This window comes from Rhinolophus sinicus, linkage group LG15 (assembly GCF_036562045.2).
Source record: "Rhinolophus sinicus isolate RSC01 linkage group LG15, ASM3656204v1, whole genome shotgun sequence".
Taxonomy (NCBI): Eukaryota; Metazoa; Chordata; class Mammalia; order Chiroptera; family Rhinolophidae; genus Rhinolophus; species Rhinolophus sinicus.
The window spans coordinates 47,149,306-47,177,272 of NC_133764.1; the positions used below are offsets into that span (position 1 = coordinate 47,149,306).

The following is a 27,967-nucleotide window of genomic DNA, read 5'->3' on the forward strand; positions in this document are numbered from 1 at the left end:
GTCATTTGCATATGATTCATTGACTGTCTAGAATGCTTAGGAAACCCCCTGTCTCCCCTTCTTTTAAGCTCCCCAATCCCAGTTTCCTTCTCTCAGCCCCTTGGGACTGCCTGACTTCTATTCTTTGGCAGATATTGTTGCGGGGGAACCTGGTGAGCGGAGAGGAGAGAGTGAGTGAAGAGGGTCTGGGTCAGCTGGGTTTGGGGACCCCTGGCTCCTCTCCCCTGAGGATAGGGGAGGAAATGGTCAATTTCTCTTCCCCTCTTCCCCTCCCCAAATCCAAAGGTTTCCCTTTTTTGGTTTGTGAAATGAAAGAAGGGAATTTGGGAAAGGGTTGTGGTTGGGCCTCCACCCACACCCCAAATATCCCTCTCCCCACATCCCTCTCCCCAGTCTAGGGGAAGCAGACCCTGGAAAATGGGTAATTCTCCCTCCCAGCCCTGTCAACAGATACTAGCCCTGGTTGGGGAGAGGGAAGGGAGAACAGACACCCTGCCCAGGGCGGCACTCGTGGTGCTGAGAGGCATGGGGAGGGCGGGACCCAGTTGCCCAGCACCTCCTGTGTGCCAGGAGCGGTTCTAGGTGCTTTCCAGGACTTTTATCTCTTAAATCACACAACCAAGTTGTTGAGGTAGGCAGTTCACAGGCAAGTAAACAGATGCTTAGAGAGGTTAAGTGACTTGCCTAAGGTCACCCAGAGTGGCAGAGCTGAGATTTGACCCTTCACACCTCTGGTTCTTTCTTCCGTCTTCATGGCGCAGCCAGCTCCTGGCTTTCCCTCTAGGCGAGTGACTGTGGGGAATACCATGAATGGGTGGCTGGGGACACCTAACCTTGGGAAAGGATTCTGGCACCTTTTCAGGGTGCGGGAGGCCCCAGCGGTCAGGGGTGTGTGGCTGGTGGCAGGCGCTCGGGCCCCCACCCTCTTTCTGCTGTGAGGAGGCTAGGCTCAGTAAGGGAGGTGTGGGCCTGTGGTTTTCTCTCCCTCCAGGGAGGGTACCCGTGGGCAGTGGAGGTGGCGGGCAGAGGGTGGAGGTTGGATGTGGGTAGTTTGTTTTCCCTTTCTTTGGTGCTGGTTTCGATTCTCTGACGGTGTCTTCTCCACCCCTGAGTGCAAGGGCCCAAGGCCCAGGATCTCCTTGAGGGTCATGGCTCCAGAGGGATCTTCTGAGGCAGAGTCTGTGCTTTTTGCCTCGGTCTCCATCATGCCTGCCCTTGCCCATCCCTGTTCCCTGGCCAGCCTGGCCCTTGGCCCATATCTGTGACCTTTACCCCCTCCTGCTGCTAAAGGCCCTCCCCAGGGGGCTGAGTAATGTTGCACCGAAGTTTGCAGGCTGAGCTGGGTTAGGCCAAGTGAGGTTCAGATGGGGTGGGAGGGCCTTCCAGCCTCTCCCTGGGGTGTGTATCTGGGGGGCGGGGCGGAGGGGTTTGAAGTTTGTTGCAATTTCAGACTTCTCAGGGGCAGAGTTGAGGCACTAACGTGGTTATAGTTACCTCTCCTCTGGGGACAACAGTGGGCTCCAGAGGGTCTGGACTAGACTGAGTGAATCTGCCCCAAGCCCCAAAAGCTGGGTCAGGATGACTGGGGTGTGGAGTGAATGACTCTCTGAGCCTCACCTCAGGGAGGCAGGCCCCTATATGGATGTGAATGATCGCGAGGATTTCTCAGCGGGTACACCTGTGTGTGTTTGTGGGCCTGGGTGTGTGTAGGGTGGCTGGGCCCCCAGGGAAGCGTGTACTGAGGCCAGCCTGGCTGTGTGAGAGTGAGGGATGTACAGTTTGAGAAACTGGGGGGGCTGTGGTTGTGTGCCTGCGGGGTGCTGTGTCCTGGGGCTGGGCACGCAAGGCCTGAACTGTGTTCTTTGTGTGGTAGAGCCCAGGTGTGGGGAGATGATTATCTCCACGTTCCCTCTTCTCCTGTGCGTGCCCGCACACACACAGGCTGGGTGTGCGAGCGCGCTCTTGCCCACCCGTACACTTTCCATAGACCTGCATGTATGAGTTTCCGTGTGTGTGTGTGTGTGTGTGTGTGTGTGTGTGTGAGAGAGAGAGGGTCTGTCGATGCTGATGAAGCTCAGCCAACACCCCCCCTTGCCTTGCCTGGCTCTCCCAGCTTGAGTTCTGCTGTGTGGGGCCCCACAGGGGTGTGGGGGGCCCAGGGCGGCAGCTGGTCCGATGGGTGGGGCCCCTGTTCCTCTGACGTCATCCCTCTCAGCCTGGGAGGGAATCCGCAGGGGCTTGGGGAGGGAAGGGGGCACCTCATTCAGGAGTAAGGAGAGAGGCCTCATGGTTGTCATAATTAGTAACAGTAAAAACCGTGGTCATTAACAAAGTCCAGATTTCACTCCTGGGGGAGCTGCCCCCTCCCTAGCAAGTACCTGTCCCCACCTCCCCCTCCCTCAGCCCTGCACAGGTTGGCTGACTAGCCCGCAAGTCCTGGCCTCGTCTATAGTGGCCTTGGCAGGAACCCCCCCTTCCCAGGCCTGGTCCTTGGCCAAAAGCTTGCCATGTGCTTGTCTGCTGGACTCCAGGTCTGAGAGCCTGGAGCTTAGAACCTAGTATGGCCTGAGCTTGAGGGGAAGGGGTTGGAAAGGGAGGCAGTCCTTATTTTGGGTCTCTGTGGCCCTGTTTCTTTTCCCTTCTTTCTTTCTCTCTTCTTTTTAACAGCTTTATTGAGATGTAATTCACATATCATAAAATTCACCCATCAAAGTGTACACTTGAATGGTTTTAGTATATGCACAGAGTTGTGTAACTTATCTCCACAATCAATTTTAGAAAATTTTCATCACTCCAAAAACAGCCCCCATATTCGTCAGCAGTGACTTCCAGTTTCCTTCAAACCCATGCCCCAGCCCCTGGTTACCACAATCTACTTTCTGTCTTTACAGATTGCCTATTCTGGATGTTTCATATAAATGGAATAATACACCATGTGATGTTTTAGAACTAGTGTAATGTTTTCAAGGTTTATCCACGTTGTAGTGAATATCAGTACTTTGTTCCTTTTTATGGCAGAGCAATATTCCATTGTATGGATGTACAACGTTTTATTTATTCATTCACCAGTTGATGGACATTTAGGTCCACTTTTGGGCTAGTGTGAATAATGCTTGTATGAACATCCACGTATAAGTTTTTGTGTGGACTTTGGTTTTCACATCTTTTGGGTATCTTCCTAGGAGTGAAATTATATGATAATGGGTCATTATATGATAAGTCTGTGTTTAACCTTTTGAGGAACTGCCAGACTGTTTTCAAAAGCAGCTGCTCTAGTTTACATGCCTATCAGCAATATATGAGGATTCCATTTTTTCCACATCCTTGCCAACACTTGTTATTATCAGTCTTTTGATTATAGCCATCTTAGTAGATGTGAGGTGGTAGGTATCTCATTGTGTTTTTGATTGGCCATGTTTCTTTTTGTCTGTCTTTCTTTAGTCTTTCATATAGATAGATAGATAGATAGATAGATAGATAGATAGATAGATAGATAGATAGATAGACATATATGTATATGTGTGTGTTTTTCATATATACATACATGTATTTATATGTATGCATGTATTCATGTGTGTATTACCCTTCCGTAGCCCAAATGGATTTGAAGCATCCTCTTGTGGAACTGCTGCTTTTTTTCTATCCTTCTCTTTGTTGTCCATCTTACTGTGTCGTGGAGTCTCTGGGTTCATCTCTCTGTCTCTCTCTACCCCATGGTGTTATCTGTGTATGTCCTCTGGTCCCAGCTGTTCAAACAGGGTGTGGATCTGTGTACACACTGGTTGGGGGCATCTGGCCTTTCATCTCCAGCCCACATCCCACCCCCTCCAGGGATGTTGCTTCTGCAGACAGAGTATGTGGGTGAGCTCTGAGATCAGTCTCTCTCACCCTGCCATTGCCCGGGGGTAGGGAGCATCCACCCTGGGCAGTCCCTGCCCTCCTGACACACTGCCCACCGCCAGCCCATCATACTGTTAAATACTGAGGGTGATGCCCAGGAGTCTTCAGTTCCCATTTCCCTATTTTCATGTATGTAAACAGGCCTCCTCCCTGGGCCTGTGGGACAAACCCAACTGGGGTGCTGGGGCTTGGATTTGGGGGGGAAGTGGTGTAAGAGGGGCCCCCTGGCTTAGGAGTCATTTTTCTGAGAAGTGCCAATGCTTTAGGGAAGCGGCTTTTCCTCCCCCTCCCTACCCCCCTCCAGCACACACGTTCTCTGCATTTTGACCTCAGGTAACCTGCACTGGGGGAAGGAGAGCCAGCTGCCTGCCTTTGCTGCAGGGAACCTTTGGGGTGACACTGTGGACCCTTTCCCCTCAGGATTGTGGGTGAGAGGCCCTCCTCGGTTCTGGGCTCTGTCCCCGTCTCCCCAGCCTGGCTGTGCTGTCCTGCCACCCCCAGCAGTGTCTGGGCCCTGGTCCCAGGCTGTCTCTGCCAGCCAGGCGTGGTGCCAGCTGTCTGCTCAGCTGGGTGCCACGGGAAAATCTCCGGCCGCCCAGGTTGGGGAGCTCCACGGGCAATGCCCGTGTGCCCGCTCCTCAATGCCCACTCACCTGTTTTTCCTCTTTCTGCAGCATCACAGGATATGCTCCCCCCAGCTGCCTAGCCGGGGCCCATCTAGGAGAGGCATCCTTTTGGACGTCCTGAAGGCCTGCTCTGAACCTTCCCAGGAAAGTACCAGCTCACAGAACTGCTTGACCAAAGGACCGGCTCTTGGGACGTCCCTCAACGCACCCGGCCCCCAGCTAGAGTGGGGGCTCCAGGAGGCTGAGATTAGCCTACTAGCCTTGGACAGCAGCTCCAGGACAGAAGAGGGGGTGGGCTGACCACCTAAACCCCCTCTGGGCCCAGGCCCCATGCCCCGAGGAGGGACAGCCTGAAGCCCACCAGAGCCTCCTGCCAGACTGTCTGCTTGCCCTTCTGACTGTGGCTGCTTGGCATGGCCAGCAACAGCAGCTCCTGCCCAACACCTGGGGGAGGGCACCTCAATGGGTACCCGGTGCCCCCCTACGCCTTCTTCTTCCCCCCTATGCTGGGTGGACTCTCCCCACCAGGCGCTCTGACCACCCTCCAGCACCAGCTTCCAGTTAGCGGCTACAGCACGCCCTCCCCAGCCAGTAAGTGGGGTGGTGGGTGGCTCGGTGGGGTGCGGGGCTGTGGAGGGCAGCAGGCCCCGGGGTGGCCTCCAGGTATATCTGTTGCACTGCAGTGGCCAGGTCTTTTCAGGACATGCCATTTGTTTGGGGGGCCCAAGGATGCAAGTCTTGTAGGCTGATCACGTGGTGGTGGTGGTTTGTTTGATGTTGGGGGCAGCAGCGGGAGAGATGAAACAATGCTGTTCTGTGGTACCCCTGGAGCCCTCTCCTGTGCCCTGCCGTTGAGGGCCTTATAAATAGCTCAAGGACTGGACACAGAGGCTGGAGGCGGGTAAACAAACCTCTCGACATTTGGTGGAAATGCAGCTCTACTGAGAGCGGCACCCACCTACGCCTCACCCCATCCAGTGCCTCTGAGGGTAGGGGCTTGAAGGAGTGGAGTGGCATGCTGCTGGCACCCCCTCCCACTACCAGCTCCACCCTGTGGGGAGGGCATGACGGAGTGACCCGTGAGCAGTCTGGTGGGTAGGGTGAGTGTCCCAGAAGGGACGCTCCCTGGGCCTGGACTCTGGCAGTGGACACATGCGTGCTCTTGGCAGGGCCTGTGTTTTCTCTCTGCTTCTGCCCTTTACCACGGGGGTTGCCTGTTAGCTGGGCGGGGGTCTCAGTACCCTTCCCTGGCTGGCCGAGCCAGGTAGTGGGAGGTGGCGGCGGCTATGGCCAGCTGGCAGAGTCTAGGCCTTGGGCCTGCCAGGCCGCTTACAGTAACTCTGGCCCCCAGGGCCCAGCTGGGCGCCAGGCCAGGGCTGGGGGGGAGGAGGGAGCCGGGGCCTGGCCTGGGGCTGGAGGGGGGCGGGCGGTGGAAGCAGCAGAATAGGCCATGGACTGGTAGACTGGCCAGTCAGCTGCTGACCTGGGAAACGTGTCCCACCTCTCCTGGCGAGCAGGGACTGAACACCCTGCCCCGGGCACCCACTGCCTCTCCTACTGCCACTGGCAAGCTGCCTGGCACCACTGCCCTATGTGCCTGGCTGGGCTGGGTCAGTGCCCCCTTTTCAGTGTGGGGGTAGCACACTCTCCCCAGAGCCAGGGAGTCTCTTTGTCCCTGGGGCAGGCCCTGGCTAGGCGCCTCACTGCCCGCACTGGCCGTCTGCCCACCGCCACCGCCGCTTCCTGGATTGCTTGCTCTGGCTCTGCCATGGCCCCCTCCCTCCCAGCCCCAACCAGCCCCTGCGAGCAGGGGCTCTGTGTCGGCGCTTCTTTAGGCCCCTGCCCTTTAATCTCTGGGACAACGGGGCAGTCAGATACTGCCTCAGTTTCCATTGACAACCCTTGTTACACCTCCGTCTTGTTTCCTCTCTCCTGTCCTCACAGAGGATGTGAGGCGGGTGGCTTAGTGGCCTTGGAGTCGAACCCAGTTCTGGCCTGGGACTCGGTGGGTGTGATCATGGTTCCGAGTGTCTGTGTGGGGTAGTTGCTGCAGCTACAGGGACTGGGGTTCATTATTTTCAGGTTGGTGTGTACGTCTTGCCAGGGGCGGATTTTTAGGGAAGGAGAAGTTGATGGCCGTAACCATTGCCTGTGGACAACTTGCCCTTCCCCAGATGATGGGAACCGAGCCCCAGACACTGCTCACCTGGACTCAGGGCAAGAGGGGGCCTGGCTCCTGGCCTTGCCCTGTTCTGTGTCAGAAGAGCAAACGATTTGCCCTCCTTTGGATGTTGCAAACTTCTTCCTCTTTCTTAGAGGTGGGTGGGGAGAGCTTCCGCGTCCCCCACTTCCCACCCTGGTAACCTTTTCCCCCAGGGTGGAGTGCCCACATTTCGGGCAAGTGGAGGCTTCTCTGCCTTTCCCCACCCAGGTTAGGCAATGCCCCTTCCTGTCCCCTCCCTCTGTGAACCTGTGGGTTTCCCTGCTCCTCTCCCCTTCCTAGTAAACAAATAGCTTCTTTTCGTACCCAGACCTGCAGTTTCTGAGTTTCTCCCTGACTTTCCCTTTTTCTGGGACCAGAGGCATCTCCCTCCTTCCCGTGCTGGGCTGGGGGACCTGGCTGTCGGCTCTAGGGAGCGAAGCATGACAGATCAAACTTCACATGCGTGGGAAATGGAGGCAGCCTTGCCTTCCCTGTTGTCTCTGCTCAGGGCTGGTGCCGCAGTCAGGCCGTTCTTAGGAGAGGTGGACATTGGTGGCCCTGATTTCTGCAGGGAGCAATTACTGCCTCTGGTTCTCTGCCGACCTTTTGTGGGAAACCTCACTGCTAAGGCTCCCGCCTCCCACTTCCCACCAACAAAGGTGTTGGGACAGTGCTTCCCGCCCCCATCCTTCTCCCAAGTCAGGGTGAGGCTGGACCTTGAGTGTCTCTCACATATACTCTTAAGAGACCCTGTGGAATAACAGAAATATTCTCCAGGTCACTGTAGGGAGGGCGGGGTGGGTATTTGTCCTGCTATAGTCTCTCTGGGAGCCAGAGTAGGAGGTCCCAGAGATGGTGTAGGACCCCCCCCACCCCAAATCAGCCCCTGAGGCTGGGTCTCTGAGGATCAGTATTTACTGTGGAGGGCTGGAGTCTGTGTGTATTGTGGGGAGGGGCAGGGTGGTGTGTTTTAGGGGTGGGGAGTTAAGGTTGGGTGTGTGTTGGGAAGGGAGTTAATGGTTTCTGTGTATTGGGTGGGAGGGTCAGAGAGTTGAGTGTGTTTGCGGAGAAGCAAATCCAAAGCTGGGGAAGGGGTATCAGCTTGTTTGTGTGCTAGGAGGGGTTTGTGTGCTGAGGAGGCAGTGACTTAGAGCATAGAGTGTTTAAGGGGGAGTGGTCTGTGGATTCTGTTTGAGGAGGGAAGGGTCTCTAATTCTTATCATCTAGGCTGGAGGGGAAACTAACCTGCCCTTTTTGTTGCTTGCCCCAAGAATTCCATGGTGGGGAGGGCATGCTGTGGAGTAGGCAGTGTAGTTTGAGTTCGAGCTTTGCCATTTAGACGTCTGTTGACCTCTCTGAGCATGTTTCCTCCTCTGTAAAGTCGGGATATTACCAGAACCTCCCTCGGAGGGCTGAGACTAGTCGAGACCACTGATGTAATACGCTCAGCTTGGAGCTGTGCTTGTGGTCACTGCTGTCTCATTGCCGTGGTACCGCTGTTTTGACAGTGAAAAGGGACCCAAGCCCTTTCCAGGTGGGAGTTGGAGAAAACGGGATGCTAACATCTGTGGAGCACCTACTGTGTGTGGGGCTTTCTCTCTCTCTTACAAACCTTAATCCCTATAATCCTGGGAGAGGGACATTATCTCCATTTACACATGAAGAAACAGCACTGGTCAAGGTTGTGACTAGGTTCAGTGACTGGGAAAGCTGGGTTTTGTGGGGGGCATTCCAGGATGTGGGGAGCCTTGAGGGGCCCAATGTTGAAGCGCCTTCAGTCATGGCTGAGGCCTCCCTCCTCCTTCCCCCAGTAGGGGGCATGGGAAGGCCCACAAGCCACGCCCCCTCTTCTGTTTTGGATCCTGAAGGCTGGTGGGAAAGAGCAATAATAGGCCTGGGCGAGATCACTGTCCTGTCCTGGAAGCTGCGGATAGGATCTGGTGACACCCATCCCCACCCCGGACTCTACCCGCTGCAGCCCCTGGGAGTGTGCAGAGCTCAGCAGGCAACCTTCCCCCATCCCCACTGCAGGAACAGAGTGTAAAAGCCACTGTCTTATTTTGTTTCAATTTGTGGGGTGGGGCAGGGAAGTTGTAAACACTCAGTAGAGGAGCTGGGATGGGAGTCCCGAAAAGACTGGCTCAGACTTTTCCTTTCTGTCCACATATTACCTGTGCCAGCCTAGAGACTGGGGAATGGCCCTAGGGTCTAGGGGACCTTGGGGAAACAGAGGAGGGGGTGTGCCCTTTTCCCCTTCCTCTCCTCTGCCACTCCCTCCCCTTTGCAGTCTGTGTCCTCCCCCTGTCACTCCTGCCCACTTTTTCTGTGGACAATAGGAGGGACAGCCCAGAGGGAGGGGTACTGCTAATAATGACCTTCCTAGGGTCCAAAATGCAGAGTCAGCCGAAAGACTGTCTGATGGGGTTTTGAATGAAAATGGGGCCCCTCACCTTTTATCTGGCAGTATTGATAAAGGCAGGATCCCAGCATGGGCGGGGGGAGGGGACTCAGGGAAGTAAGCCTGTCCTACTGTAGACTGGCCAGGACCTGAGACATTGTGTCCACCCCGTGCCACGGGCCATGTGCCCAGGGGGACGTGCCCGTGCAGGCCCTGTCCACCCTCAGGGCAGGGAGGCAACATCTATGGAAAGAGGAAGTGTTTCCCTCCTTCAAATCGCTTTGGGGCAGTGCCCACACCACCTTCTTCCTCCTCCTCCATGGAGTCTGGGCACAGCTAGTGGAGCTGGGCCTTCCAGGGTGGACTGGAGGCCCTCAGACCTGGCTAGATCACCAATAGAGGCCCTCCCCACCCCATTTTGACTTCTGGGTTGCAAGGAACCTCAACCAGCCCACAGACCTTCTGCCCATGGGCAGAAGTCTTTTTAAGATTTTATTGGGGAAGGGGAACAGGACTTTATTGGGGAACAGTGTGTACTTCCAGGACTTTTTTCCAAGTCAAGTTGTTGTCCTTTCAATCTTAGTTGTGGAGGGCGCAGCTCAGCTCCAGGTCCAGTTGCTGTTACTAGTTGCAGGGGGCGCTGCCCACCACCCCTTGTGGGAGTCGAGGAATTGAACTGGCAACCTTGTGGTTGAGAGGATACACTCCAACGGAGCATTCCGGGAGCTCAGCAGAGCTCAGCAGCAGCTCAGCGGCAGCTCAGCGGCAGCTCAGCGGCAGCTCAGCTCAGGGTGCCGTGTTCAATCTTAGTTGCAGGGGGCGCTGCCCACCATCCCTTGCAGGACTCAAGGAATTGAACTGGCAACCTTGTGGTTGAGAACCTGTGCTCCAACCAACTGAGCCATCCGGGAGGGAGCTCAGCTCAAGGTGCCGTGTTCAATCTTAGTTGGGGGGGGTGGGTGCAGAAGTCTTAAAGGACAGCTTTTCATGTGAAGACTTGGGCAGGTCACCCAACCTCTCTCTGAGTCTATTTCCTCTTCTTTCAAGTAAGACTAGTAAATCTGTGGTCCCAGGCTGGGTGAGTTGCTGTGAGGCCATCATGCCTTGCTTGCTGGAGAGGGCCTGGGTGAGCGTCAAGTACTCAGCAAGCGCAGTGATGGGGAGGGGCGAGGTGCAGTGGGGCCCGGCATTGTCTTAGGGCATGGCCACCCTGTACTGGGACCCGCTGTTTGTCTGGCTCCAGGTCTCATGATCTCCTGTTTGTTAGCCCCTCCAGATGGGGTTGGGGACAAGGAGGAGCCCTGCCTGGCACAAGTGGGGGCCAGTTCAGTTAAGCCCACACCTGCTGAGGGCCTGCTAAACACACGGTCCTGGAGGAGCTGTGGGGGAGCAGCAGAGGACAGAGCCCCAGCCTGCAGGCAGTTACCATGAGTTTCCTTGCCCCACAGCAGGCTGGCCAGAGCCTGCCTTTTTCTCTCTCCTCTCACTGCACCAGGCAGGACACTGAATCCTACTCTGACCTGTTGCATGACCTAGCTGTTAGCTGTCGTGCAGGCATCTCAGCCTTGACTCCTCCCACTTCTCCAGCTCCGGAAATCCTATCCATCCCTCAAGGAACATGTTGAATGCCATCTCTTCCCAGAAACTTCCTAGACCTTCCCTGTAACTCACTACACTCTCCCACTCTCCTTTGAATGCCTGTGGGTCCTTGTTTTTTCTCTTACAACATTCGTCTCTAAATGAAGTACTTGGAGTGAGCTGTAATCATTTGGGAGATGTTTTCCCCATCCCATGTCTTTGATGGCAGAGACAGTCTTAGATCCCTTAGTACCTGTGTTTGCAGCTGTGAACACAGAGCCTAGTGCATAACTGGTACCCAGGAGCTATGTCATTTGGGAGGAGAGATACAAAGGGCTGTGGAAGCATCTGCCCTCTTCCCAAGCAATCTCATCCATGGCCAGCATTTGCCTTCAGACCTCAGACCCCAGCATTCCATCTGCAACCCAGACCTCACTTAAGTGAGACCTCACTTTGGAGCCCCACACCCACCTGTCCACCAGCCCAGTAGACTTCGCTACTTTTTAGTCTGAGGAACTTTGCTGTTGCACAAGCCACACTCTGAAGTCCTCTTTGCTATTTCCTTTCCCACTCCACCCCCATGTATTCTACCTTAAGCATGTCTCAAGAATCTACCTTCCTCTGTCCATGATCACTGCGTTTCCTAGACTGCACTACCATTGTCTGCTGCCTGGGCTGTTGCAGTAGCTTCTAATTGGTCTCTCTTACCCTCCTACAGTCCATTCTTTAAACAGCTGATAGAAAGAGCTTATAATACTGTAAATTGGATTCTTGCCTCTCCTTTGCTTGGAATTTTCCTGTGGCTTCTCCTTGCATTTAGGATAAAATCCAAAAGTCTTACTGAGGTCAACAAGCCCACCTGGTCTGGCCTTAGCCCACCTCTCCACCCTGTTCTTGTGCCTCGTTTTCTCTTGAATTTTGTGCCTAATCCTCTGTCAGTTCCTTGAATGAACTTACCAACTTCTGTAATCCCAGGACCTTTGCACAGGCTTGCTTCTTACTCTTTACCTACGTAGGTCTCTGCTTTGAGGTCTTCCCTGACCCTTCAAACTAAAATTAGGTACCTACATTAATTGTCTTTCAAAACACACTATACTTGTGTCATAATACAATTATTTCAGTTTGCAATTGTATATATATATATATATATATCACACACACAATATATATATGAAGTTTGTGATTATTTGCTTAATGGCTATTGCCCCATAAGGTCTGCAAGGGCAGGCTCACCAGGGTATCCACATAGGAGGTACTCAGAAAATATTTTTTCTTGAATTGGCCGGGCATGGTAGGAATTTGGGCTTTGGCGACAGAAAGTTCTCTCTACCCTTTATTAGCAATGTGATCTTAGACAACCCACTTAGCATTGTTGCCACCTCAATTAATTTGTAAGATAGGAATAATGCCTGCTTTTCTTTTGGAGTTGCTAGGATAATTAAATGACAATATATGTTAAGAACCTGGCTTCTAGAATATCCTTGGGAAGCATGTAAACTATCTTTTTTTGGAGGGAGCTCTGCTGCAGGGTCAGAGCTATTTATGGGATACCACCTCCTCCAGGAGCGTCCCCTCCTTCACGGACCGACCCAACCTATGCCTTTCTTCCAATGGAACAGGCATCCCAGGGGCTTCCAGGAGGAAGTGATCAGCTGGAAGGCACCAGCTCCTCGTTTGATTTCTCTAGGGCTGAGCTGTGGGGGGGGGCGGGGGCAATCCTAGTTCCGCGGCTGGGAGACACCCTGGGCGGGGCTTTGCTCGCCGGAAGCACGCCGAGCAAAGGAGAGCCCCCTCTGCGCGCTTCTGTGCAGAAGCACCCGCGCTGCCGCCTCGGGTTCCGGCGGACTGCAGGCGGCTGGTGTCACACATGATGTCACAGACAATGACACAAGCCGGGTGTCTCAATCCGACACAGCTCCGGAGTTGCACAGTGTCACACTCGGCACGCTGCGTCCACGGCGCTAACACTTGTCCAAACGCACGCCCTTCACCTCCCGCGTCTTGGGGGAAGCTGGCCGGGCTCGGCTGGGGAGGGGGTCCGGGCTAGCTCCACGGGCGGGCTGGCGAGCGAGTGATGTCACGGGCAACGGTGGGTGGGTCACCCGGAGGTGAGGCGCCTCCAGGCGAGTTCAGGGAGAGTTCAGCCGCATTGCATTAGGCAAATGAGGCCCGGGCTGGGTGGGGGTGTGTGTTAGGGGAGGACACCGGGACCACCCCCCTCCCCGCACCGTCACCTCCCCCGCCGTGGCTTCTCTGGGTCCGGGACTGACCAAAGCACGGGGGAGGCTGGGAGCCGGAACTGGGATGGGGGAGACGCCCGCCCCGTTTCCGTCCTCACCTCTGAGCGCAGCCCCCTCCTCTCCCCGTACCGGCCTCGGTCTGTACAAGGCGTACTCCTCCTCTAGTGCCTTTTCCCTTCAGTCCCCTCTTCTCTCCTTCCCCTCCCCAGCCTCTCCCTACTCGCTCATCAAATGCAGCCTCTCAGCCTCAGTCCCGGTGTTTCGTCCGCTGCAGCCAGGCCAACCGGGAAAGAGTTAAGCCAGGGGCGGTGCCTGGACGCGACTGGGCGGAGAAAAGGGGGTGGGACCGCAGGGGCGCGGGGCGCGGACTGGGGGTGGGGTGCAGCGGCGCGCACCACCGGAGCCCCAGCGGCTGGCCTGGTGGAGGCGGGGCCGCGCGGGGTCCCCACCCCCACCCGGAGTCCTCGACCAGGAGAAGCCCAGGAGCCCCGGCGTGGAGAAGGAAGTGCTCCGTGACCGCCCCCCCCCCCCCGCCTGCCCCGCGTCCATGCTGATCCCGCCCCCGGCCGGCGCACTTGGGGAGCCGCGGGACTCTGCCTTGGACACCATGAGACTCGAGACGGGAGCCCCCTCGAGGTGAAGCCGCCGAGTTCCCAGGTCTCAGCCGGGCGTTCCCGCGGGGAGCCGAGGGACCCTCTTCCCAGCGCACACAACTTCCCTGCTTCCACCTGGGACTGGTAGAGCGGCGGGCTGACTTAGACACGGAACTTTGGGCAGAGGGCAGCCCCCTGCCCAGGTTGCCAGTCGGGGCGAGGGGACGTGCCCCTCGCCCCCAGCTGCACTCTCTGGATGGCGCCATCGGCTGAGTGAGGGAGGCGGTGCGCAGGACTTCCCCGCCCGGACCTCTTGTCTTCGCGGGGAAGATGTACGAGAGTGTGGAAGTGGGGGGGCTCACTCCCAGCCCCAACCCGTTCCTGGTGGTGGATTTTTATAACCAGAACCGGGCCTGTTTGCTCCCGGAGAAGGGGCTCCCAGCCCCGGGTCCCTATTCTACTCCGCTCCGGACTCCCCTTTGGAATGGCTCAAATCACTGTAGGTACCCGCCGCTCCTCTCCTATTGTAGGGATTGGGGGTGGGCGGTGGGGCTTCCGGGGATGCGGGCCTGGGGGGGGAGCCAGGTCTTGTTTCTACCCTTCACTTTCCCTTGTTTCTCTTGCTGAAACCTGGGTGTCCTTGCTGGGCAATTGGACTCCCCGAGTAACCCTGGGCGCTATTTCTGTTATATTAGGGCTGAGGAACTTTGGGGGTTCCTTCCTCCAGGAAACATTTGTTCATGTCTTCCACTGGAGGAGGAATGAAGCCCCTTGCCCCACTTTGTATCTTCTTGCTTGGAATCCAATAGCTTCACAGCAGAATGGTCCTTTCTCCCACCCTGGAGGGTGGGGGAAAGGTCCTATTTGTGGGCATGTCTGCCCCTAGGAGGAGGGGCCTCCTCCCCAGATCCCAGCCCTTGCGTCATTTGAGTGGGTGTCAGGGGAGCAATGGACGTCTTGGGTGTTGGCAGTGGGGTGTGGCAGGAAGGGGCAACTTCATTAGACACCTCAGCGTTCCTTCCATCTTGGGAAGGGGCACCTGTCCATCTGACTGTGGTCCTGGCCTCAGACACTTGGCTGGCATCTTTGAGGCACCAGTCCTGGGAATGGAGGGGAGAGCTGCTTTGGTGCAAAGAATCCTCCTCCCCCTACTCCTAACCTGGTTTGTTTGCTGGGGGATGAGTGTGTTTTTTGTGCGTCTGGAGTTACTGTGGAAATGGATACATTCCCTTCCCACCCAGCGGTGTCCTTTTGTTACCCTGTGTGCACTTGGGATAGGGGCAGGTACTGGGCTGCCCCTTCCCTAAGAGGGGCGCTGATGAGAACCCTGGAGTCCTGGCATCCTGCTCACCTCCTCTCCTCACTGTGCCCTGTCTGGATTCAGGCTCCGCTGGCAGGGATGGGCTCTGTCCACTGTGGGAGCTGTGAGTGTTTGGGGTATACTTCTGGGTGTGTTTATACCCAGCTGTGCCTGTCATGTACCTGGATGGGAAAGAGCTGGCCCTCTGCTTGGGGGTGTTTTTGTTAACGCTGCTGGGGTTTCTTCCTACCCCCCTCAGGGCTCAACTTTTCCCAGGAGCTTCTCCCACCCTCCCAGACCTGCTGCCTCCCTCCTGCCTGCTAGGGAGGAGGGGTGGAGTGGGTCTCTGGGGGCCTGGCAGATTGGAGAGGGTTGAAGGGCAACCCGCAGCCCCTTTGCTCACGGAGGAGAGACAGAGACACCTACCTCTGCCTCTCCCATAGCCACCTTAACTCCAGCCTTTGCTTTTGTCCTGCCCCCTGACCTTTGCCTCCGGGGCTGATGGCTGAGAGGCTGCAAACTGGAAGGGACGGTGTGAGCGTGGGTTCACTTTGGCAAAAAGGGAGAGGTGTGAGGTATGACCCTTCCATCCTTCCAGAGCTGAAGGAAACGTGTGCCCCCCAAGTGGATAATTGGGGCAAGGCTGCTAGGGTCACCCCCTCCGCCACCTGGACTGCCTTTTCTAGAGGACTGGGGGTGAAGCAGGGATGGGAGACCTTGGGCTCCTGCCCTGTCTCTTCCTTTGCCCTTGGGGACAGCTCAGCTCTTCAACTGAAAGGGAAGGAAGAGGAGTGTGGAGTCTGGCAGGTGGAGGATTTGGTGAGGCAGGTGACGGAAGTGGAAGTCTGTCCCCCACACCCTTTCTGGGGTGGGGCAGAGCTCCAGGCCTGGACCCCTGGTCCAGCATGCCATGTAGGTGTGTGTATATGTCTGTGGGGTGTCAGTGGGCTCAGCACCCCAGGCTGTGGGAGGGGTGTTTGGAGGCCCTGGAAGGACTTGGAGACTGGAGGTGGTGACTAGACCCTGTCTAGAGTTCACGAGGTCACTACCACTGCCTTAGAAGGGCCACTTGGTATTTGTGGAGGTCCTCTGGTGACAGGGTTCCTCCAGCCCCCTAGCAGGAGTTCTCTGCTCCAGTCTGCCTCCTCCGCCAAAGGTGGGAAGAGACAGTAGGACGGCTGTAGGAGACCTTCTCCTCCTGCAGGGCCCCGGGGACATTGCCTCCTTCCCCAGAGCCCCCATTTGGGGGCACTAGAGGACAAGGGGTACACAGGATGTGGTTCCCCGTCTGTCCCCCACCAATCTCCGCTGCTCACGCCTCCGCCCGCTCCCAGACGTCCAAGAATGTGAAGCACGTGGCCCCCGTAGTGGGGGAAGGGGGATAGATGCTTATCGGCAGCTGCTGGGCCAGGGGCCTTCTTCCGCCCTGCGGCACCCGAGCCACCCCCACCCTCCCTCGAGAGGAGGAAGGGCGGTACCAAGGGCCCTGCGCCCCCTTCCCAGCCCTCCCCAGGGGCTGCAAGGGGAGCTGCGGAGGAGCGGGCGCCAGCTGGATTGGGAGGGGAGCCGCTGGCCAGGGGCCCGGCTGATTTCCTGCCGATCTCCTCCAGGAAACCGGCCCCTTGTGCGAGCCTGCGAACGGCTCTGGGGCGTGGGGAATCCGGAGCGCTCTGCGCCTCCTGCGCGCCCGGAGGGGAACAGGGGGGAAGGGCACCCTGGCAGCGCGGACCGTTGGGAGGGGACCCTGGCTTTCTGGGCCGCTGCCAGCCCGGCGCTGAGCTCTGGAACTTTGAGCTGAGAAGGTGTGGTGCTTCTCCAGCTTAGTCCTTCTGCAGGAAGAGGAGAGATTTGTGGGCTGGGGCCTCTGGGGGAGGCGGTGAGCGGGGAGGGGCCAGGGCGGCAGTCCTTCCCCCGGGGATTGTGTGGGCAGAGTTAAAGCTGTGTCCTTAACGCTTACAGAGGCCACGAGGGTCCAGACTGCCCCTCACCTTCCCAGGCTGCTAACTGGCGGCCTGAGGAGGTGGGGACTTGGGCCAGGGCGCTGAGTTCAAAGGGCACACAGGGAAACAAACCTCAGCTCTGTGACCTGGATGACAGGTGGGGTTGTGCTGGAGGAGGGGTATAAACTGTGCTAGAGCTTCAAAGGCAGCCAGCTGCTGTCCGTAGGTGGACAGGAGGATGCACCCAGCCCAAACTGTAGCCCACCTCAGCTCAGTCCCCCATCCTAAGAAAAACATTTTTAAAAGCACATTCTGAATTTCAGTTCCATAAACATCCTCTGGACTTTGCCTGAGCTCCCAATTTCTACCGGGCTTTGCCCTGTTAGTCTTGTCTCTGGCTTTACTGCTGTCTGTCCATCATCATGAAATCCTGTGGGTCTTCCCATGCCCTGCACCCCACTCTGTACCCCAAAGCTCCCCCTCTCCTTTCTCCACCTCCAGTCTGGTCCATTTTAGAGGTGGGCCTTGGGGAGGCCGGCCCAGGGCAAAGGGCTGATGGGGGGTGGTGGGGGTACCTCAGTACCTCCATCCTCTGCTTGTTGGAATGCTGACTGAGATTCTAGGCCATGGCCCCCCCCATACCTCCGTGTCCTTGACACCCCCCCACCAGTCTGGATTGTCTATTGTTACTCCTTTAACGTCTTGGAAAAAGTTAGCACAACAAAGGGCTCCTTTGTAGCTCACCCCTCTGCCTCCTGGCCTCACCCAGGCCCCTAACCCTGCCCCCCCCAGCAGCTGTTCTCAGGCCTCTCGCCTGTCTGATTTGCTTGTCTGCCCCCCTCCCCGCCCCAGAGTGAGGTGGGGGGAAACCAGGCCCAGGGCAGTTGGTGTTGGGGTAAGGAGCAGAGGGCTGGGAGGGTGGGGTCAGTGAAGAGTCTGTGGACTGGGGTGGTGGGGGGGTGGACATCCACTCTTCCTTTGCGGTGGGCCAGGCTCTGGACAGGCAAGGGGATGTGGGGCCATCGCAGTGCTGGTCAGCCAGGCTGACCAGGAGAGTGGTGCCCAGGCGCTACTGAGAGCCAGGGAAGCCCTGCTAAGGTTGTTGGTCTGGTTCCCTGTCAGTACCCGCCTGGTGTGTCTGCAGGTGAGCGGGGAGGGTGGTAGCGTGCAGCCAGCCCTGTGTCCAGGTGCTGCTTTTCTCTGTGCCTGGACTTTGGGGCCATGAGACTCATAGCTGTAAGGTGCTTGGGCCAGCGAACCTCGTGTGTTGGAATTTGGGGTTACAATAGGTAGGATTCTGGGGTGTGGGAAGCGGTAGGGATCTACCTACCTGGGAGGCATTCTGAACCCTCCTTGGCTTTGGACAAGTGGACTTAGCAAGGGCCTCAGGAAGGTGTTGGGTGGCTCCTTGGGAATGTGGGATTGCCTTGGTCACAGGTCTCCATCTAGCACAGTTCACCTCCAGCAGCCCAGGCTTTGGGCACAGACGCCTCCACCCAGCCCAGCCCTGCTCTGCCTGTGGTGATGGGCATGGGGCCAGGCACTGGGGAGGGTTTGGCGAGTGGGGGCTGCCCTGCTGGCTGGGTCATCCCTCCTCGCTGCCCTCTTGGAGCTGAAGAACAAGAGGGGAGGGGGATAGTAACCCGGACATAGTATTGAGGCCAGACAGACCGACCATTGATGGGAACAGACCCCCTTTGTCATGCTGCTCCCCCCAGACTGGGTACCCAAAGCAAGGGGCTTCCGGGGCCCATAGGGACTCTTCTCCCTGTCTGGGGGGGCGTCCCCCTGCTTATCAGGGCGTCCCCGCCTGCTTTGCTCAACATTTGTAACTCTTCTTTGCACACCCTGCCTTGAGTCCCAGGCCAGGGGATTGTTTGGGTGTAGGAGGGGCTGTGGCTGCAGGCAGAGAGGGGAGGGGGGAGCGGAAGCTGAGGGGGTGGGGGAGTGGCCGGCTTTGAATATCCTGTTGACCCCAGTTTCCTCTACCCCCAGCTTGTGTCCTCTTCTTCCCTCCCTCCTCAGAGGCCTTAACTCCTTCCTAACTCTGGGGGTAGGAGGTGGGGTGGGGCCTGGCTGCCCAGGGGCTCGGGCTTTAGAACCGGGCTGACTCCCACCCTACCTACCAGGTATAGGCATGTCCACATACAAATCTGATGGTTTATCATCTGATCTTTCTGATCTTTGAAGGTGGGGTCCTGGGGAAGTAGATAGGAGAGTTGGGGTGTTGATGGCTTCATTGGCAGCCTCATTCTGCAAGTCTGGCTGAGGAGTCCCAGCTTTCCTGAGCCTGTCCCTGGCCCGGAGTTTGAATCCTGGCAGCTGTGGTGAGGCTGGGAGAGGCTCCTGGAAGAGATCATGTGGCAGGGCGGGCCTGGTGTTAAGGATGGTGACCTGGGTCTCTAACCACCCCTCCCTCCCTCTTCTCTCCAGCCATTGAGACCCAGAGCAGCAGTTCCGAAGAGATAGTGCCCAGCCCTCCCTCGCCGCCTCCCCTCCCCCGCATCTACAAGCCTTGCTTTGTCTGTCAAGACAAATCCTCAGGCTACCACTATGGGGTCAGCGCCTGTGAGGGCTGCAAGGTGAGTCGGGTCCTTGGGAAGGACAGTCTGGATTAGATAAATGGGAAGTCCCCACTGCCATGTCCTGGGAGCGTGTTGGGGGTGGGGGGTATCCCTGAAGCTGCTATGCTTGTTCCTGTGCAGAAGATGGCAGCAGCCTTGTAGGAGGAGAGGACCTCCCTGCCATAGATGAGCAGGGGTCCCTCAAACCACAGGTCCTCTCCTGCCTAAGCTCCTTTCCCTGTCTTCATCCTCCAGCTGGCAGGGCATAGGCTTACTCTGCCACCGCTGCCCAGGTTACCATGGTGAGCTGGCTCCTGACTGGCTCTTGGCTTGGGACCCAGGAGGCCTGCCCCCAATGGCCCTGCCTGAACCTCGCCATGGCAGCCTGGCGGGAGGCAGGTAGGAGCAGGCGCCTTGCCTTGGCCTCTCCTTCAGGTGTCCAGGCTGTGGGCTCCCCAGTGTCTGGCAGGATTTCCCTGTGCCCATGTTAGGCTCCAGGGTACAGATGTGGTTGCTGCCTTCCCAGGTGGGCATGGCCTCTCCTTCTCCTGTCCTAAGGCCTGAGCCTCTGGACCAGTTTCTTCCTCAGAGATTGGGGCTTCCAGGCTGCCCCTCAGCCTGGAGGAGCTGTTCCCAGGTGTGGGGCGAAGATCAAGGGCAAAGCAGAAATCTCAGACTGTGTGTCTGCCTGTCCTGTCTGGTTGTTCCTGGTCTGTCCCTGATCTGTCTGTCTGTCTGGTTAGCCCTGGTGTGGAGCCTCTGACCCATCTGGTCCACCTGTGATCAGTCTGTGCCTATCTGTATTGGAGAATATATGTCTCGTTGCTTGTTCCTGAAAGTGTGTGCGTCTCCATCCCTCTGGCCAGTCTGTGTGTCCTTCCACGGCCTCTTCCTGCTTGCCTTCTGCGCCCAGGGCCGTGGGCTGCAGAGCTGTGCCTCCCTCCCGTCTAGCGCCATCTCCCCCTCTTCCTGACTCACTGGCAGCCCTGATGTCCTTTTTCCCAAGGAGAGGAGAAGCAGTGTCTGTGGGTATGGGCTGGGGGAAGACCCCCGCCTACCTGCAGTGTAGAGGCAGGTATTGGGGTTCTGGGGGTATCCTTGTAGGTGGGCCATTCTCCCATCTTACCTGGCTCGCTCAGGTAGGTGATGGCCACAGGCTTGGGGGCAGCAGTGGCCTGGCCCTCTGTCCCACTGGCTGGGGCCGCAGGCTGGTGTGGCGCGCACTGTGGGTGTGGCTGCCCTGACTCCCTCCCCTCCACACGCAGGGCTTCTTCCGCCGCAGCATCCAGAAGAACATGGTGTACACGTGTCACCGGGACAAGAACTGCATCATCAACAAGGTGACCCGCAACCGCTGCCAGTACTGCCGCCTGCAGAAGTGCTTCGAAGTGGGCATGTCCAAGGAGTGTGAGTGCCAGGGGCCACTGGCCGCGCCACACACGAGGCAGGGCCTGAGGTGCTCCTACAGGCCAGGGGAGCAGGGCTGTGTGGATCTGTGTACGTGGACGTGACCTTGCACAGCTGGTACGGTGTGCAGGCTCGTGGTTACGGACAGTTCGTGGAGAGCTGCAAGGCTCTCTCCGTCTGTGCATCGAGCCGGCCGTGTGTCCATATGCAGACAGCCATTCCAGTTTGCACGTGGCCGGCTGTGTGTGCTCGCACACGTGTGCATGTGTCTGCTCTGGGCTCGCTCGCTTCCAGACCCTGCTTGGCTTTGGGACAGAGCTCAGAGGCATCCCAGGGTCCCTGTGGATTTTGCATCTTACGGGAGGGCCTGCACTGAGGGTGCTGGTTGGTGTGTGTGTGTGTGTGTGTGTGTGTGTGTGTGTGTGTGTGTTGGGGGGAGGGTGCGGCTGGCACAGGGATCTGAAAGCCATTGTCTAGTGAAGCCTGGGCCCTGGAGTTGGAAGAGAGAATTGGGATTTCTCAGATCCCAGAGGGATGGGGGTTTCCAGTTTGGGCTCAGCTGAAGCCTGATGGAAGGAGGAAGGGAGGGCTGGACAGGGAGACCCTCTTGTGTTGAATCATGGGTGTTGCCGTGGTGACCGGTGATTGATGATGTCAGAGATAAATGACGCTGACAGACGCCTCCTTGTCTGCGTGGCCGTTGCCATGGAGCCTGAGCCTTGGGGGATGGGGTGGGGGAGGGGGCAGCAGGACCCCCTAGCCCTTTGTAGGGAGGGCAATGGAAGAAGGAAATGGGGAGGGGATCTGGGGGACCAAGGAGCCCCAGATAGGAGTAGAGGGGCCCTGCGTGTCCCTGCCACCTTTGCCACAGGAGGCAGGGGCTGCCTTGTCAGGAGCCTAAGAAGTGGTGGCTCCATGCTGCAGAGTGGGTGACAACTTGGGACCTTTAGGGCCCAGCATCTCCTCCGCCCTTTGCTTCTTCCACCTTCAGCTCCCGGAGCTTTCCAGTGCAGAAGGACCAGGGTGGGGACCCCCTCTCCCTCCCACCGCCATCTCCCCCTTTCCCTCCCTCCTCTCTCCGGCTGCTCTGTGCCCCTGAGCTGAGCAGCTGCCATTTCAATAGAATTAAAGCTTCCGAATGATAAACGTCTTGTCACAGCTGCAATTTTCTCTTCCCAAATTATCCCCCCACTCTCCCTCTCCCTCTCCCGCCTCTCCCTTGCACTTTATTGAATTTGCAGAATCGACATGAGTGATCTCCAAATTATGCCAGCCCCCCCCCCACCCGCTGCCCCCTCCCCAGGTCCCCACCCCCACCCTCTCTTCCTCCAGCGTCAGCAGCCACCACCACTGGCCCTGTGAGTGATTGTGTGTCTGGGATAATCGGCTGGTAACGACCCCATCGCTTCTTTAAAGCCGAGTGGTGTGTGCTGCTCAGCCCCCGGTGATTTGTCAGCTCCCCCAGCTAATGGGTCGAGAGAGTCTCCCGCCTGGCCCCCCACTCTCAGGCTGGGGAGCCCTACTCCTTGCCTGCCTGCCCAAGGAGAGAAGCTGCTTCCTTGAGGCAATCCCAGGGACCCCAGGGGAAACTGCTGCCAGGAGGCCTGGGGGCCATTGGAGGCAGGAGCAGGTCCTTCCTGGAAGCAGAGGGAGTCGGGGGCAGGACGCCGAGCATAGAGGTGGGACACTCCTGCACTCTGGCTTTCCCTGTGTACGCAGTGTGGGCTGGAGGAGGTGCGTGGGAGTACAGGGCACAGTGGGCTGGTGCTGTGGCCCCAGGGCCCTGTGGCAGGACTTGGCACGTGAATCAGGTGGGCATAGAGGGCTGGCTCAATCAATGTTGTCTGTGCACTCGTGTGTGTGTGTGTGTGTGTGTGTGTGTGTGTGTGCGCGCGTGCGCCCGCCGGGTGACCACCTGTGCAGCAGCTCTGGAGGGAGAAGCTCAGGCTGGGGATGGACGTCTGCCCGCACTTGCCCTCTAACCACTGGCCTTGCCCTCCACAGCTGTGAGGAACGACCGGAACAAGAAGAAGAAGGAGGTGCCCAAGCCTGAGTGCTCAGAGAGCTACACACTGACCCCGGAGGTGGGGGAGCTCATCGAGAAGGTGCGCAAAGCGCACCAGGAGACCTTCCCTGCCCTCTGCCAGCTGGGCAAATACACTACGGTACGGCTTCCCCTGACCTGGCGGGCGCAGTGCACGCGGTGCCACAGGCCCAGGATGGGGGCAGCCCACTCCTCCTGCCAGGCTGGCTCCTCCTCACCCCTGCCTGGGGCTACCCGTCCTCCCCTCCCCCTCTTCTCCCTTCTGCTGCTGCCTCCCGTCAAGGAAGTGAAGGCCGGGTATAGGGCAGGCCTGGGGGGCTGGTGGAGCCAGGCCGAGGGGGAGTACCATGAGGAGAAGGCCCTGACTCTCCCCTGCCCTCCCAGAACAATAGCTCAGAACAGCGCGTCTCTCTGGACATCGACCTCTGGGACAAGTTCAGTGAACTTTCCACCAAGTGCATCATTAAGACTGTGGAGTTTGCCAAGCAACTGCCTGGCTTCACCACCCTCACCATCGCCGACCAGATCACCCTTCTCAAGGCCGCCTGCCTGGACATCCTGGTGAGCGTCTGCGCCCTGCCCACCTGGCTACTGCCCCATGTCCTTGGAGGATGTCCTGCCACTCACATGACCACCTTTCTAAACACCCGTCTGGAATGGACCTGTCTGAGTGCCCACCCACCCAATTATCCACGCTTCTCTCCCCCACGTGTCCACGTGTCCACTTGACCACTCAGCACCTGGGTGTACACTGGTTTACCCCCTCACCCACACACACAGCCATCTACCCTCACCCCATCTTTCCATTAAGCCTTCCATCCAACCAGCCATCTTCCCATCTGTTCAGTCTGTAATAAAGATTCAGCTGGGACCCTGTGTGGCCAGGCCTTGAGCTGGGTGTCAGGAGCAGAGGTGAACACAAAACCATCCCCTCTTGAAAACCTGTTTTTGGAGGCAACAGATACGTAAACAGAAGTTGCAAACTGTGATAAGTGCTGGCTAAAGATGGGGGAGGGCTGTCCTCTCCTCCACGCAGAAGAGAGAGCCACAGCTGCTGCGCCCCAGGGAGGATGTCCAGAGGTGGCATATAGGGGTTTTTTGAAGGGGCATGGGAGAGGGCGTCCCGAACTTAGGACAGGATGTGGAGGTTCTGCTGTTACAAGTCCAGCTGGGTTCAGGGGACTTGAGGGCATTTGGTGGGGCCAGAGGGTGGGCTGGGCTGGAGGCAGGATTGCGGCAGTGGGGACTGCCAAAGCCTCCGCTGACACAGGGGACTCTTGGCCACCTCCAGGGTGGCGACCCTGGGCTGTGACTTCCGGGTAGGGGTGGGGTAGGAGGTACAGAGTGTGCCGTCTCCAGGCAGCCTCCCATCCGCATGCCCAGATGCAAGAGGCAGGATCACAGCTGAAGCTGACCCACATTGATTAAGCTCCTGTTGTGTACCCTGTCCTGGGAACTGTAGTCCTCGCCTGGAAATTCTAGTTGCTAGAGAAATCTAAATTCTCTGCATGGAGGCAGGGTCACCTAGATCGCCACAGTCCAGTCGCCGCTTCTGTGTGTAGCTCTTTACACTTCAGTTAACTTAATTCAGTCCCTCAGTTGCACCAACACATTTTCAGTGTCCGGTGGCCACACTGGCGGGTGGCTGCTGCATTGGATGGTGCAGACTTAGAATGTTGTCATTACTGTAGGGGGTTCTGGCGGGCCAGCACTGGCCTGGCTGCCCGCCAGGTGGTCCTGTGGGATAGAGGCTGGTGCTGGCCATGCTGGGGGAGGGGCTGAGCCCCTGAACTCTCACCTTCCCTGCACCCAGATCCTGCGGATCTGTACGAGGTACACGCCCGAGCAGGACACCATGACCTTCTCGGACGGGCTGACCCTGAACCGGACGCAGATGCACAATGCTGGCTTCGGCCCCCTCACGGACCTCGTCTTCGCCTTCGCCAACCAGCTGCTGCCCCTGGAGATGGACGATGCCGAGACCGGTCTCCTCAGTGCCATCTGCCTCATCTGTGGAGGTGGGCAGGGGCCTGCGTCCGGTGGCCAGACCCAGGGTGGTGGTGCCCAGGGATCGTCAGGTCAGAAGGGGACAGTGGCCCTGGTCAGGCCCCTTCCCGGAGGGGAAACCAAGTCCCAGCGGGGCAGGGTCTGGTCTGAGCCGCACAGCCAGGGGATGGTGGTGGAGACCTGCACTCTGGTTCCCCATTTCTGGGCGGTGCTCCTTCCTTCTAGGGCACTTAAGAATAAGGGCTTGAGGGTCAGACCACTCAGGTGCAAATCCTGGCCAGCGGTGACCTTGAGCAGGTTGCTGAACTCCTCTGACCCCGCATATCTGTATAATGGGGCACAGTGTGTCCAGAGTAAGACCCAGTAAACGTTGGCTGCTCTTACCATTTTTCTGTGTGGAGTCCTGCAGTTTTGTGCTGGTGTCGGAAATGGGTTGGAGTGGGAGACCTGCCTGGGCACCCTCCCTCTGCTTGAGGTCGGCCCTGCTTGTGTTTAGGGGTCCTATGCCCATGAACTGGGCTGTCAGGGCAGGATTTGGGCAACCCCCGTGCCCAGCTCCTCTTTGCTTACACTAAGAGCCTCCCAGGAGGGCCTTTTCCCCAAGTACACAGTGTATTCCTTCCCCCCCAGTGAATGGGGAGGCCCCAGGAGCACAGACGCCCAGCTTGTGACCTGGGCTGGCGCACCCCCCAGTGGCCAAGGCGGGGGATGCAGCTGCTCAGGGGATCCCTCTGCTTCCTCAGACCGGCAGGACCTGGAGCAGCCAGACCGGGTGGACATGCTGCAGGAGCCGCTGCTCGAGGCGCTGAAGGTCTATGTGCGGAAACGGAGGCCCAGCCGCCCCCACATGTTCCCCAAGATGCTGATGAAGATCACGGACCTGAGAAGCATCAGTGCTAAGGGTGAGGCTCCCACATCTGGAGAGAGAGGCCCCACGTACCTGCCAAGGCCGGGCCCCAACACCTGGCCCAGGATGTACTATTCATGCCCAGTGCCAGGACCCCTGCGTCTGAGCCAACACCCCATGTCTTTGTGCCTATGACAATACCCCATTCATCAGGACCCAGCCTATCCCCATCTGTGTGTAGGCCAAGGTCCCCCAGAGACCCCAGCATGCCCAGGTGACCTGCCTGTGAGCTCTAGGGTGGCAGTGTCACGTTTGCATAGTGGTTAAGCGTATGGCTCTGGAACCAGATGGTGCAGGTGTGTGTCCTTGAGCAGGTCACTTAACAGCTCTGAATCAGTTTCCCATCTGAGGAGTGGGATCATGATGGTGGGTAGTTGTTTTGAGGTGTCGGCAGGAGAAGCCGTAACACACAACACATATGAGGGGTCCAGAGTCAAACCAGGCGGTCTGACCCCAGAGCCCAAGTTCAGAACCACTTTCCCTGCTGCCCCTTGGATTTGGGGACTTAAGAGAGCTGGGTGGTGTCAAAGAGCTGAGCCCCAGTTCAGTGCCATGGATGCTGTGTTCGCGGTACTGATGCTTCTGCCCGCAGCGCCCTCCCTCCTGCAGCCACTCTTGCTTGCAGACCTTGCTGGACTGGGGGCATCGGGCGTGCGTGTGCTGACTTGCGCCCGTCTTCTTCTGCAGGGGCGGAGCGGGTGATCACGCTGAAGATGGAGATCCCAGGCTCCATGCCACCTCTCATCCAGGAAATGCTGGAGAACTCAGAGGGCCTGGACACTCTGAGTGGACAGCCGGGGGGTGGGGGGCGGGACAGCGGTGGCCTGGCCCCCCCGCCCGGCAGCTGTAGCCCCAGCCTCAGCCCCAGCTCAAACAGAAGCAGCCCGGCCACTCACTCCCCGTGACCGCCTGTGCCCCGTGGACACAGCCCTCGCCCCTCGCCTGGCTTTTCTCTGCCTTTCTACCAACCATGTGACCCCAGCCAGCCCTTCCCCCTACCTGTCCTCCCTTCCTGGGACAGGGAGGAGGTGGCGAGTCTGGACAGAGGCCTGGGTGCTGTGGACTGCCACTCCTGCAGCCTGGGCTGACGTCAGGGGCAAGGTCATGAACTGCATGAGGACCCCTGGTCCTGGGCCTCGGGATGGGGCCTGGGGGCCTTGTGTTCATCAAGAGACCCCTCTGCCCACCTTGCCACATCATCACCAGCAAACGCCAGGACCTGGCTCCCCCATCCTCAGAACTTGCAAGCCATTGCCCCCCGGTTGGGGACCCCCCCCTTGCCTCGGTTGGTGACAGAGGGGGTGGGCCAGGGGTGGGGGGGTTCCCCCTGTACATACCCTGCATTACCAACCCCCAGGTATTCTCGCTGGTTTTGTTTTTATTTTAATTTTTTTTTGGTTTTGATTTTTTTAATAAGAATTTTCATTTTAAGCACATTTATGCTGAAGGAATCTGTGCTGTGTATTGGGGGGAGCTGGATCCAGAGCTGGAGGGGGTGGGTCCTGGGGGAGGGCAGTGGCTCAAAGGGGCTCCCACTCTCTCTCCATGTCCCTGTGTCCCCCTGGCCCTCTTCCCCCCCCAGCCTTTTTCTCCTCAGTTTTCTCTTTAAAACTGTGAAGTTCTAACTTTCTGAGGCCTGCCCTCCCCTCCTCCGTGCTGGGGAAGCAGCTAGCCCCTCTTCTCCCTTTGCCTAACCACTAGGTGTTACAGTGCCAGGTAGCCCCTGGAAGGAGGGAGCCCACCACGAGAGGTCAGAGCAAAGCAAGGGGGGCCCCTCAGACCATACAAGTGTGTGTCTCAGCTCTGTCCTTGGCTGAGCTTCCCCGTGGCAGGGCCCACGTGATCTCAGCCCTCCGGCCCCCACTGTGAAGGCGCTGGCCAAGGGTCTGAGCTGTCCCTGCCCTCCAGCCTCACAGCCACCAGCACCACCCACAGGGCCCCAGACAGACACACACACACACACCAGAAAGGCCAATACACGCTTGGCCTGAGTTCCTCCATTTCTCTGACCTGCCCCCCACCACCCACCCTACACCTCTGCCCCCTTCTTGCCCCGCAGGACGGGCCTACAGGGGGTCCCTTCCCCTGATCCCCTGCACCCCCAGGACTGGGGGAGCTGGCTCTGCCCTGCCCCACTTGCCCCGGGGTTGGGGTCTCATCCCCCCAGAGCCCGCTGGTGCACCTGTTACTGTTGGACTTTCCACTGAGATCTACTGGATAAAGAATAAAGTTATATTTATTCTACACATGCCTCAGCCTT

At 58.0% G+C, this 27,967-nt stretch overlaps 1 protein-coding gene across 5 annotated transcripts in view; it reads left to right on the forward strand.

Annotated features, from left to right (window-relative positions):
- RARA (retinoic acid receptor alpha) overlaps positions 1-27,951 on the forward strand; it is a 44,002-nt gene extending 16,051 nt beyond the window's left edge. For 2 of the 5 annotated variants that reach the window (XM_019747719.2, XM_019747718.2), the window contains exons 2-9: positions 4,575-5,117; positions 19,212-19,360; positions 20,608-20,749; positions 22,754-22,914; positions 23,178-23,354; positions 24,607-24,811; positions 25,544-25,702; positions 26,395-27,951. In XM_019747719.2, the coding sequence (XP_019603278.1) occupies positions 4,940-5,117; positions 19,212-19,360; positions 20,608-20,749; positions 22,754-22,914; positions 23,178-23,354; positions 24,607-24,811; positions 25,544-25,702; positions 26,395-26,612 (1,389 nt within the window). In that variant the 5' untranslated portion in view covers positions 4,575-4,939 and the 3' untranslated portion in view covers positions 26,613-27,951. Of the gene's footprint in view, positions 1-4,228; positions 4,329-4,574; positions 5,118-13,421; positions 14,038-18,969; positions 19,106-19,211; positions 19,361-20,607; positions 20,750-22,753; positions 22,915-23,177; positions 23,355-24,606; positions 24,812-25,543; positions 25,703-26,394 lie in introns of those variants that run through there. The other 3 variants (XM_019747720.2, XM_019747721.2, XM_074319468.1) reach the window with 3 other exon arrangements.
- Positions 27,952-27,967: the final 16 nt, after the last annotated feature.